This window comes from Cyclopterus lumpus, chromosome 20, assembly GCF_009769545.1.
Source record: "Cyclopterus lumpus isolate fCycLum1 chromosome 20, fCycLum1.pri, whole genome shotgun sequence".
In the NCBI taxonomy this organism is placed as follows: Eukaryota; Metazoa; Chordata; class Actinopteri; order Perciformes; family Cyclopteridae; genus Cyclopterus; species Cyclopterus lumpus.
This window is the reverse complement of record NC_046985.1, coordinates 7,104,751-7,117,484: the sequence shown is the minus strand read 5'-3', so window position 1 is coordinate 7,117,484 and position 12,734 is coordinate 7,104,751. Positions and strand designations below refer to the sequence as shown.

Below are 12,734 nucleotides of genomic sequence, written 5' to 3'. Positions count from 1 at the left end.
AAAAGCTCTTTAAAATGGTATTCATGAAGAAAAAGACAAACAATGTACTTGTTGAAAATAAAAGCGCACACAGAAATCCATTCTGATGACAGTTGGAAGAATGCAGGCTTTATGGGGGACTTGAGCCCCATCTTTGCCATATCTTTTAAGCATGATTATTTACTTAAAACAACAAACCAAAGCCCAAAGTCTGGCATTGTGGACGACGGGCCTTTGATTGAGCTCTGAGCTTGAATTCTTAACTAATAAATTGTTCCACGCCTTTGTCTAGGGCATTAACAGCAGTGGTCTGCGTTTTTCTTGCCCTAATCTCAAGAATGCAGCAGCCTCTTGAGAAGCTCAGGGGTTTCCTCCTCTTCCAGAGCCATGTCTTCACTTTGTTTTCTTAGAGGACTCTCTGGATTGACAGGCCTCACCGTTAGACCTCTCCTCGGCCATCTGTTTTCACCAATTCTGACTGAACACATCAAAGTCAATCAAGGCTGCAAAGCATTTTTTTAAAGTCACACACCCCCACGCTGTGTGTGAGAAATAAAGCAAACTTTTCATCAGGCTCACAAAAAGAGACGGTGTGGACTGTGTGTTTGTGTGTATGGTTTTCCATGTGAGGGTGACCTGGGAGGGATCCCTTAGCTCACAGCACAGGTATGAGCAGCTTAGCTTTGTTCACTGCCTACTCTGACGACAGCTTGGTGAGTCACTATAGACACAAACCTCCTTTGGTCAGGTTCCAACTATTCACTGACAACTCCCTGACAATAAAATAATCATTAGTGAGATTGAGACACAGCACATAGTTTTTAAAGAGCAAAATTGTCTTTGCATGGTGATGGAAGGGGATAGACATAACAACTTTGCAAATGTAAAACTATTAGCAGTGGCAGACTACATCTTGCTTCAGTAAAATTGCATATTTTCAGCAAAATGTTGTATTACCGTTACTAATGAATGAACTTGAATGCACCATTTTAATGCTATCCAACAGCAAATGCCATCAAATGTATACAATGCAACTTGCTACTATTGCTTTCAATGAAGTGGAGTACAACAATAAACCTGCAATATTCCTCTCTGAATTGTAGTTGGTTAGAGTAGAGAAGTACTAAAATAAAGTAAAACAAAATATATATAGTTGTCTCTTTGTTTTGGAATTTACTTGGGTATGAGTATGTTATATATCCCTTATTTGTTTTCTCTGTGGCTTAACAAACTTGTAACCCATTACGATATAATTGTATTTATATCTCATTTGTTTATATCACACAAAAAACGAAAGTAGGCAACAATACTAAGTAAATGTACTTAGTCACATTCTACTACCATTTCAACTTTTTAATAATTAGTATAATTACATCAAAACATAATTTTAAATACAAAAACAAATGATACTCTTGAATATATATTTAATGAAGAATTAAATGCATGGTGTTTTTCTTAAACAATAACCAATCAGCTGACCCAGAGGTCTCAGCTCAGCCAATAAGAGGCACCAACGAGGCTCCGCGTGGGGAGGAGGAGGGTCTGGACTGGTTACCTGGCAACCGTTTCAACACTGTGTTTGATAGGATGGCAATGCGGAAGGTTTGGATTTTTATCTTTCATAAAAATGTAAAACTGTGGCAGATGTATCTTCAGGGTTTCTTCTAATGCGCACGCGCAGTCAAGAGACCGTGTCCGACTTTCTGAAGCTCGTGTCGTATAGAAGTTGCCCCGTTGCCTGAGTTGCACCTGCGAGCTGAAGGAGATATGAAACACCTTCGGGGAGTGAACTCCAGACGGTTCCGTCTATGTTGAAAACAGCCGACGCACTTTTTAATTCACGAGTTAAATGAGGTCAGAGCTTTGCATCAGTTTTAAAAAGTAATTTATTTGACGCCCTCGTTGCTGCGTATCTTTTCCAATTATACCGTTTTCCATTTGGCCATGCAGTGATTTATTCCTGCATTATGTCATTATTGTGTCTAGACAGAGTGGTTCAGAATGCATCGAGCTGTATTTATTGCTATTCCTGGTCTGAGATGAATACTCAAGTCTACATTTGCAACTTTGCAGCACGTCATGTAAATGCAGTGATGGATATTTATATATTATATTTCACAGGGTTTGACATCTAAAGCTACCAACCGGTTGGTGCTCACCTCGGTTGCCTTTCAAGACCACATCACACGCAACCTGCTACATCCACATTTCAGACTCTCTGACCCTTTCCTGAGAGGGAAAGCGCCCAGAAAAAGAGGGGAGGAAAGATGTCAGCAGACACAAGATCAGCAAGAAGAGAGAGAATATGTGCTGGATTCTGCTCCACCCCCTTTAACATTAGGTCAAACAAACACTCTGGGAATTTTAGAAAGACAGTATTTCTTGTGACTTTCTTGTGAACCGGTATTTTTCCTCCGTATTCTAGCTCAGAAGTTGGGTTTGGTGGCCTCCCCTGCAGGGAGACTGACGGAGGACGAGTGGGCCCGGGTAAAGGCGAGGTCTGTTCAGCAGGGGGACTCGGCACAGCCCTGTGCCATATGTAGGGAGGAGTTTTTCCTTCAGCCTCAGGTATTCCCCCAAGGTTGATGCTGTTAATACCCTGTGAGAAAGCTCCTTCTTTGTCCTTTTTTGGTGTTTTTTTGTTGCGTGCTTCCAATGTTCTGTCTGTCCTTAGACAAACCTGTGTCTCCGTATACACACATGGACATGTACACAAAGCCACCCCCAACCACCACTTCCCCCCCTGCAGTTCCTCTATGTCCTAATCTGTGTAGACAACTGTACAAATTTACCCATACTGCCTTGGAACTCAACTGTGACGTGATGATGTAGCAATCAGTGTGTTACTGTGAGGGTCATTCAGTCCTTTACACCTTTTTCCGATCCCCTTTTAAGATGCCAATCTCCTTAAGAATGTGGGACTAGAATAGGCGGCCTCACAAAGCACAGTTGCCATAGATGCTCGTGTAAATATTAGTTTGACTTGGGGGAAAAAAAGTTAATTAGAGCCTGCTAACAAGGGAAAGTGACAGGAGGGAATCTTTGTTGATTTTGCATTTTTCTGCAAACCTTCATATTCTAACGATGTGTTTTTTTTTGGTGCCACAGTCTTGCATTCAGGGATTAATATGACAATTGAAAGTGCTTACAGCAGCAGTTGTTCTGTGTAGACTTCAATAGTCAACACATATTGATCCAGCTCATATTATTTTAATACAAGTCAGAGTTTCTGTAATAGGATTATAGTTAGAATATATATAAATATATATATATATATATATATATATATATATATATATATATATATATATATATATATATATATATATGGTACTCTGCGCTCTATTACTTTTTTATTCCCTTTCTATATTGTGTCTATAAACTGTAGCTGGTAGCCTTAAAGCATTGTGAAAAGTGAAATTTCTCTGTGGTCTAATAGCTTGTCAAGCTCCTGGAAATTGTACACTGCAGGGGGCCCTTTCACTGGTGATGGAGTGTGTTGGTCAGGCCAAAACAATGGGAAATCAATATGCCTCCCCCTGCCCTCTAGAGATCTGAGTAAACTGGCTTGTGTGCCAAGCCCAATAGCTGTGGCTGTCTCCTTTCAGACCATAAAAGAATACCACTCACAGGTAGAAAAGACTATAGTCCAGGTCCCAGCCAGCCCACTGGGGGTCCTGCTGACTCCCTCTGTCCTCTCAGCAAATACCACTTAAAGGCAGATACACACATTCTCATACGTGCATGAATACACACATTTAGCATGGCTTAAGGCTCAAATACACACACAGCATGTGCGCAGACTGTATTCTGTATGAGAGCTCTTTCTGTAAGCACTCGAAAACCACTACACGTTCGGCAGCATCCTCTGGAGACATTTCAAACCATATAGTCAGTCAACCTATGAAATTGCATGCATGATACAATTTTCATTTTCAGATACACTAAATAACTTATGTCACTTTTTTTCTTTTTAGGTGTTGCTGTCGTGTTCTCATGTTTTCCATAGAGCATGTCTGCGGGCCTTTGAGAGGTTTTCTGGGAGGAGGTGCTGCCCAATGTGCAGAAATGAGCCGTATGAGGCACGGGTGATCTATGATGCAGCTCGCCTCTTCAGACACCAGTGTGCCACCAGGTACATGCACTGAATGTGAAAAACAAATGCATTAAGTACCGTTTCAATAATTGTATGGGACAGGCAGATTCACAATAATGCACAATAACAATTTATCACACAGACAAAACAAAAACAAAATTCTCTCGTGCTGAAGGAAAAACTATCCTCTAATACTAAAATATGCTTTATACATGACATAATCTATAGTAATAATGATAATAAGTAATAATAGTTTGGCTGCTGTTAAATAATGTATGTATACAGCACATTGTATTATGAATAAAGTGAATCTGCTTTACGTTAAAACATGAAGGCATAATCAAATTGCTCGTATTGTAGATGCACATAGTGTTTCAAGTTGTCTTTTTGTGCTATGTATGTCTGAGTTGGAATACAATATGACCACGCTTGCTATTATAGCTTAAGATAAGATAAGATAAGATAACATAATCCTTTATTAGTCCCTCAGTGGGGAAATTACAGGATTACAGCAGCAATTGGTTGAGGTTTTAGATATGAGAAATGAGAAATTTTCTCTACATTTAATTGGCCTATCGAGAAGCTAAGAGCTTCACATAGTCATAGCAATCAATAAAGAAAGTGTTGTTCAAATGTCTGCTAAGCTTGACTTTATAACATTTGACGGTGACGTTTTGACTGTTTTCTGGGTTCTCTGTGTGTGTATTTAGAATTCAAGCATGCTGGCGAGGCTACCTTGCTCGAAAAAGATACCGAAAATTGAGAAAATCCATCTGGCCAAAAGACAAACAGCTGCGACGGAAATACTTTGAGGCAAAGGTGAGTTTCGACTTCAAATCTGCAGCGACAACAACGGGGTCTTATAGATCAATCATGCTTCTTTGTGTCGCACCGAACATACACACGGTCTCATTGCCTGGCATCTGCCTCCCAAAGGTCTTTCCTACATTTCACTCTGACATTTTGAGACTGTTTGGTTAGTCAAACAAAGCCTGCGACGGACGTCAAGGCTTGAGGGTCTCAGGGACTCACTGACCCTCCCCTGCTAACCTGCAGATACACAGACACACCTTCACCTGCTCTCACCCTCTCAAGATGCTTTGATGCCTTGTGAATCATACACTGATTGTCCGCTAATGAGGAGAGAGTTTTGTGTTTTAGTCAAACAGTCTGGACATTCCAGGGTCAACACAAAAGCTCGACGTCTCCTGTGCATGTTTGGGTTCTGGGTTTCCTTCATCTATCTATATCTGTGTGTGTGTGTGTGTGTGTAGCTTTGTGACTGCGTTGGATGGGAAAGGGTGAAGAGGTGAGGTTGACCAGGATGTTTGGATACCTGACGCAGATTGTCATTCCGGGCTTTGTTCTGGTCCAATCTCAAAGCTATAACTCATGCAACGATTGGACTTGATGAAGGGATTTAAAAAGAAAATTGGCCTCAAGAGCAACCAGCGGATGGGGTTGTTGCCTTCAGGGTCGCTCTCAGGAAAAGGGAACATTGCCACCTAGTGAACCTCCCACATTTGAGGCCTTGGATGACCAGAGATGAGTCTGGTCACCATTATCTTTTTTTTTTTAACCAAGCATCAGTTCTTCAGGGATGTCATTTCTCATTAAAATCCATCTAATAACCTAAAAATAGTCCTAGCTCATGCAATCTATGTCCAATGTCTTCAAGGCCCTATTTATTTCTATGTGGCGTCGTAATCGTGCAGAGTGCACTGCACTTCAAACAGGCTGATTTAAAGCATGAGTGACAAATGTGTGAAGGCCACACTCATAATGTGTTGCAAGGGTCGGAGTGTCCTACCCACACCCCTGTCAGCCTCTCTCATCTCGCCTATAAACCGCGCCTTAACACGTCCCGTAAACAAAGACACGGCCTTTACTGGGCCAATGAACTGTGTTAGGCCGTGTCCTGGTCCACATGCTGAGGATGGAGTCATAGCTGCCGCCGCTTTACATTCACGCCGTGCGACTCCGTGGTTGTGGGTGGTCATGAGATTGTCTCGTATCTTTTGTCACGCTGAGGATGATCTTCAAGAGCTGTGAGCTGAGCAACACAGCTCTGACAGGCCTGATTGACTTGATTTTCAGCAGGAAGACTTATTTGCTTAGCTGACTGTAATGCAAACAGACGTGTTGGTGCCGGGCTGGAACCTGTGTGAGACGGAGAAACCCATTCTTTCAGTTTTCCCTGTGATAGCAGGAGGCCATAAAGCATCTTTGTACCACGAAGCCACAGGTGTTCCTGGGGGGGGTGGGGGGGGGGGGGGGGGGGGGGGGGGGGGGGGGGAGAGAACAAAAAACCCAGTTTCAGAACTCTAATCAGCTGATCCTGATGACCAGCTTTCAATTTTTACTCACTTCGGAGGTCCGACCCTGAGTCCACACATTAAGGGGGACACCGCCGACATCGAGATGGATTGCCGTGAGATAGCGCCTCTGCGCTCCACCTCCTCTTCTTCCTCTCTCTGCTTTCCCGTCCACATCTCCTGGAGAGCAAGGCAAAGTTCACCACAGCTGTACTGTTTGCCTTCACTGTCGGAAAGTCAGCCAGGGTCATAAAACCCTCCATCCAAATGGTCAACTTTGGTTTAATTAGTGATACAAGCCCGGGGCTGTAAAACAATTCTGATGTCACGATGATCGGCTTTGTACGTGTTTGTGTGTGTGGAGGTGTGTCACGGGCCGAAAACAAGGGCCTGTGTGGGAGAAGGTGCCGAGGGTAACGCCACTCTGTCACGTTGAGCAGGATTGACGTCGCATTTCCCAGATGTAGCGCAACACGTTAATCTATTAGTTGATTGACAGAAAATGATCCGCAGCAATTTTGGTAATCCAAAGTAAAAAAATGCCAAATATTGTCTAGTTTCAGCTTCTAAATTGAGAGCAATTTGTTGCTTTTCTTTGTCTGTGATAGTTAACTGAATATCGACAGGCTTTGTTCTATTGCTCAGACTACGGGTGTTTGTCTCTATTTTATGATATTTTAATAGAAAGTTAGTGATTGACTGTTAATGATCCAGTTGCTGCCCTACATATCTGTATAATTTGATGTTAACATAATCATATACGGTCATTGAATTAGTGAACATGTTGAACAAATTGTCTTTTCCAGAGCTTCCACTCACATCTCATGATCTTCCATAAGTGTTGTCGAAGAGATGTTTTGGTTATTATTTATTGTGTAAGATGTTGATACTTACGTTACATGTCGACATTTATGTCAATTGATCAATTGCATAGTTCTGTTGGATCGTGTGCTGTGTATATAAATAGCTTATTAATATAATATTTTATAAAATAATTGACTATTGAATATGTGAATGTTTTGGATATGCATAGGCAGTCAATAATTGTTGCCTAGCAACAGCTGCTGTAAATGGGAGAAGCCAGATGAGTTCTGGGAGGACAGACAATGGAAAGAAATCTTTAAAGTCAGTCAATTTGAGAAGACCGGGCGCTTCTGTTTAATTATGTTTTCAAATTATTTTCCCAACCTGAATGTCTAATTATTATTTCAAAGCCTGCTTCACTCAGCCAGGGATAACATTATGGAGGGGGGGGGATGGGAAATATGGACCCTGTCCTTTGGCTAAACTGGTCCAGAAATGCTGCAGTATTTGTTTAAGTTATTAGAAATAATTACAATGATTACAGAAGTCAGTGAGAAGAACAGAGATTAGTAACACACCATTTGTAACGTTCAGTAGTTCATTAGTTTTAGTAATACGCCCAAACACTGTGTGCAAGACAGGAGAGAGAACATGGTTGTGTAGAAGACAGAAAAGGTTCCCACGTTTCCCAGCACTGTCTTATGGTTTCCATTCATTCTCTGTGTTAGTGGGAGATGTGACTGTATTGATCTGGCTGTTCCACAACTGCACCCTGTCAGCATGCCTCAGCCATTACAATACACACAAACAATTAGCCTTCGCTGAAAACACGACTCTATTGTGTATCTGAATGAAACGTGCCTCCTTTGTGCCACTAAAATGCTTCTTTTTCTTTTCTTATAAGTTGCAGGAGTTGAATGACAGCTTTGTCCGATACTGTCACACCGACACGGAGACTTTTCTGAGTGATATCAACCGCTCGCTGTCATCGAGCAGACGAGTGTTCCAGCAGCTGGAGAGAAAGCGCGTCTCTGAACCTCAGGAGAGCGACTGGGACCGCATACAAAGCCAGGTCAGGAACCAGTCCCACTTCTATCGTTAAACAAGCCGTTCCCTTTGGCGTGTTAACGCCTGCAATGGGACAACGGCATCACAGCTGCTGTATAGAAAGTACGCCTCTCCACTCGTGATCATTGACTTTATCAAATGAATGGCAGCGGGTAGGCTAATAATCCTCTGTGTTTACAAAAAACATGACCCAGTCTGATAATGCACGGCAGGCCTTTCATCGCCTTGACTGCTGTGGAGAGATTGAAAAGACATTACGACGTTCTGTTGCGTAAGGCTCCATTGTTGGCTTTTCGTTTGCAGCCAGGACCGTTTTCCATAGAGGGAGCGGGGGGTGTGTGCAAAGAAGATGTCTTTTTTTTTCTTCTTCCTTTTCCTTCTTCTTCTTCTTCTTTATCTGGTGTGAAAAGGTTGAGCACAAGGCAGGAGTGGCTCAGCCTTGACACAGAGTATCAAACAGTGAATGTGCTTTCAACACACACCTTGCACCTTTTTCACGGGTGCAAACTCTATAAAGCGGAGTGCAGCTCGTCATGAAACATTTAACGGCCGGGCATGTCGGCCCCCTGAAAACAGGAAGCCGTCTCTGGTTAATCATTGGCGGAGCTGTGCGTGTGTTTCTTTTGTTTTCATAAGGATCGCTGATAAACACGTTATCACCTCGTCTGATCAAAACCGCCGGGGAGTTGCTTACAGATTTGATTCAGAGTTCTTTTATAACGACAGTGTCGAGGATAACGTCTGTTATTTCCCCCTTCCAATCATCAAGGAACCGAATGAGCTCGCACTGTGCAGTTGTCTGTCCGTGAATGTTCTTCAGGTAGTCTAACTTGTGTTTCCAACGCCAACAGGTGGTCCAGAGAGGTGTCTGGGACTGCCCCATCTGCCTGACTGCATTGTGCAGCCTCAGCCTCCCACCTGGAGGCGGTCCATCCAGCCATCAACAACGCAGACGCACCGCACTGCTGTCCTGTTCCCACCTCTTCCACCAGCTCTGTCTGGAGGCCTTTGAGGCCTTTTCTATTCAGAGCAGACCTTCATGTCCCCTTTGCAGATCCGTCTACCACAAAAAACTAATCTAACCGGGGACTCATTTAGTTTAAGATGGCCTTTTCAGATCATCACATCTAATATGTATAACCTTCAGAGTACCTTTTTTATTCGAAGGAAAAAACAGTGTGACGTCTTACAGAGAATGATGAGATTAAAGGAATATTGCCAATAGTTTTGGTCACGAGGACGAATGAAAAGATGTTCACAAAAGCATTTTTTCTACGTTTTATTTGCAAACACACAAACATCAAAAAAATGACCAAACATACATTTAGCAAACTGAGAAATTGTAAAAAAAAAAAAAAAGAATACATTCACAAAACGTGTACCAAAAATGACGTGCAGCGACCAACTGACAGACAAAAAAAAGCTGTTTCACTTACAGGCCAACTCTCAACAACAAAGATGAACTGTAAAGGCAACCAAAAAAGAAAATGTCTCCCAGTTCTTTATGCAACATTCTGAGGGCAGCGACACGTCACTGTTACCAAAGTCTGCAGCTGAGTGGATGGATGCACAACCACGATTGAACTCATCCATGTAGTTAATGCAGCCCATCCAGATCAAGTCATACATATATTTTAACTTTTTTTAATTTATTTTTTTAAATTCATCCAACATTTGAAATGATATTTTGCTAATTTATAGTATCATCCGTTTTGCTTCGCCATGTCACTTTGGCTCATGTTGATGATTCACAGTATCCAATGAAATGGCGCACACAACATACTAGAAAATCTACCAAATGTTTTTGCCCATTTAAGACTTTTGGTAAAACCGTTTTTGAAATGATATTCAAAATCAGAAACAGTCTTGCTTTGGTTTCGGGATGGTCAAAGCTGTACAGGTCCCCCTTTACAAAACATTCTCAGTTCAATTTGCTTATTGGAGGAGGCGGCTTCACCGTGAGTTTCATAACAGAGTTGCAACATTTTCTTTAAATCCAGACTTTGTAATACAGGAACAACCAATGGTAGACAGCTGTGATGTAGAACATTCCCTGTCCTCGGAAACAAACGTTTCAAATGCATATATAAATGGACATTTCTCTTAATTCCTTTTCTTTTGTCATCGCCGTGTCACTTTTAGTCACCATGAAAACACATGACATCTATAACGCCATAGAGATAACATCCTTGGATCACTCAACCCTATTCTAGCCTTACGGGCAACAAATGAGTCTCAAAATTAAGCTTCTCACTTCATAAGAGCGACTGTGAAAACATTCAAGACGAAAAGCGATGTGTACATTATATCTAGCTGGCTTGAGACTAGAGTCTTGGTGGCGTACGGGGGATCACAGTGGAACTGTCTGCGAGACAAACCGTGTACTTGTACACACAAGTACGCGTACATTAACAAACAACACGGAACAAGAAACAACCTTAACACGAAGCCTGCGAGATGCTCGTCGTATAAGGCATTCAAGGTGGTACTGGAGACAAAGAACGTCACAGTTCAGAAGAGTTTGCAGCAATAAACGACGTGTCAATTAGGCCTGAGTCACCAAGTCGCTCTACCGGCCGCAGAGTTGCACATTCTCACTCATGCATTCTGTATGTGAAGACTGTTGCAGGTTTGCATTAGATTTAGGTGTTTATAAAAAAATATGTACAACAAAATACAGATTGCTGAGTGAGTCAGACCCTCAGTGGGCTCAACGGGAGCCTAATATTTACATCCAAATAATGCAAAAGAAGTATGAAACACAATATAATATGTACAAGTAAATACAACTTTTACAAAAATGACAAACTATTTGACAAATGTTTTCTGTGCCCTGTGAATTTAAAATATTGTGTTTAGGGGGGGGGGGGGGGGGGGGAAGAGCAAAAATGTGATGATGTTTTTTTTACATAGGCAAAAAATTAAATTCTAGGAAATACAACCACAGGCTCAGCTCTAATAAACTAAAGCATTCTGCTCTTTGGAACTGAAGTCGATGCAACTCCCATAGTTTCCTATTTGTAGAGTAGCTCGAGTCTAATCTAGAGCACCTAAAATAAGTTCTTACCCTACTTCATACCAACGAATGACATCATCAATAAAGTTAAAGCGCACTTCAGTAAAGCCAAATAAAAAAGACGAATGAGGCCCATCAATAATGACGGTGCCAATGCATATAATGTGGATTGTATTGATGCCGTGCAGTTTTATGCATCGGAGGTGATGAGTGAATAACTGACTTCTTTCATGCTCCACATTTTCACATTGTAAGATTAAACAAAACAAAACAAAGACAAATTGACACCTTATCTTGCCTGCATCAGTTCACATAACAACAAAAGACCAAAGATTAGAGACCATCAACTGCAAATGCTCCATGTATCACCGACGCCATGTACATACTGACTGAAAAATTACTCTAATTGGATCGCGGGGGTCTATTTACTATACTGAGGACAGAGGAGGAGCATGGTGATGTAGATAAAATACTTTGTTTGACCTGCTTTACTTTAGTGCAGTGGGGAGGAGGTTGTAGAAGAAAAACAGGTAACAATGCTTGGGGGGGGGGGGGGGGGGGGTGCTGAAGCAAGAGATGGGTGGTTTAAAGTCACAGTTGCGGTTGAGGTCACCATCAAGGTCACTGCAGTGATGCCAGTCTATTTCACTCCTCAGTCTCATCCCTGGCTCTGTCCCAGCTTCCACCCGAGACGCAGAGGATGGAATGTCACAAAGCTAAATTGCTCTCAGCCTCCAATTGCAGCATCCGTCAGACATTGCCTGGGTATTACCAAGTTCCTTCCAATCCCTTTTACCTTTCAGTAGCCAGGCAGTACTGTCAAAATCTCCCTTTGGCTGTGCTAAGGTGTATATGTGTGTTGATCTATCGTCCCTTTCACAGAGTTTTCTGATGCCCGTTGGCCGAGAGCTTTCCAGATTCAGGGTCCGTGGGGCTGTTTGACAGTTGCAATTTATCCAGACCTGGGCAGGGAGAGATAAGGGAGAGAAATCTCATTAAAAAGCCTCAGACTTTCACTTAGACAGAGGTATTGATGTGCTTTTTCCCCCCTCAGTGCCTCTGTCTGACATTTTCTAACCCTATCCCACCCTGTGTATCAAACACCCAGGGCCTGTCACCACAAGCCTTTGAGACTAGCCCCATCCCCTGTCATATGTCAGTCCCGCAGCACATTGGATCTAGCTGCAATTTCCTCCATTTTGTCACTCAAGGTTGTGCCGTTCAGAAAAGAAAAAAAAAGACAGAAGTAAACACGTTGTCCCTCCAAAGGAGGTTGGTGCCGCCAGTGTTTCAGACGTAACCTTCATGGGATGAAATTGGGATGAAATTGAGTAGTCAAAGTGTTTAATGAAATAGATTGCTTTGTATTCTACAGAACATCCAGCATATCAAAAGGCAGGATTCTTTGCCAGACGTTGCAGGACAATGAAAGATTATGTGGCGCAGTCTGGCTTTA

General features: G+C 42.2%; 2 protein-coding genes across 3 annotated transcripts in view; one reads left to right on the top strand and one right to left on the bottom strand.

Moving 5' to 3' along the window:
* The first annotated feature begins 1,566 nt into the window (after positions 1-1,566).
* rnf32 (ring finger protein 32) lies at positions 1,567-9,344 on the top strand. Its single transcript, XM_034559592.1, has 7 exons — positions 1,567-1,581; positions 2,101-2,320; positions 2,405-2,547; positions 3,957-4,114; positions 4,786-4,894; positions 8,099-8,266; positions 9,114-9,344. The coding sequence occupies exons 1-7, from the start codon at positions 1,567-1,569 to the stop codon at positions 9,342-9,344; spliced, it is 1,044 nt and encodes a 347-aa protein (XP_034415483.1).
* Positions 9,345-9,534: 190 nt separating this feature from the next.
* Positions 9,535-12,734, bottom strand: part of lmbr1 (limb development membrane protein 1) — a 32,991-nt gene continuing 29,791 nt past the window's right edge. For both annotated transcript variants that reach the window (XM_034559589.1, XM_034559590.1), the window contains exon 17: positions 9,535-12,240. In XM_034559589.1, the coding sequence (XP_034415480.1) occupies positions 12,155-12,240 (86 nt within the window). In that variant the 3' untranslated portion in view covers positions 9,535-12,154. The remainder of the gene's footprint in view (positions 12,241-12,734) is intronic.

Excerpts from the sequence above, each read along its gene's own strand:
- rnf32 (XM_034559592.1), top strand. Across the intron at positions 4,895-8,098 it reads GGAAATACTTTGAGGCAAAG|TTGCAGGAGTTGAATGACAG; the intron begins GTGAGTTTCGAC and ends TTTTCTTATAAG. Across the intron at positions 8,267-9,113 it reads GGGACCGCATACAAAGCCAG|GTGGTCCAGAGAGGTGTCTG; the intron begins GTCAGGAACCAG and ends CAACGCCAACAG.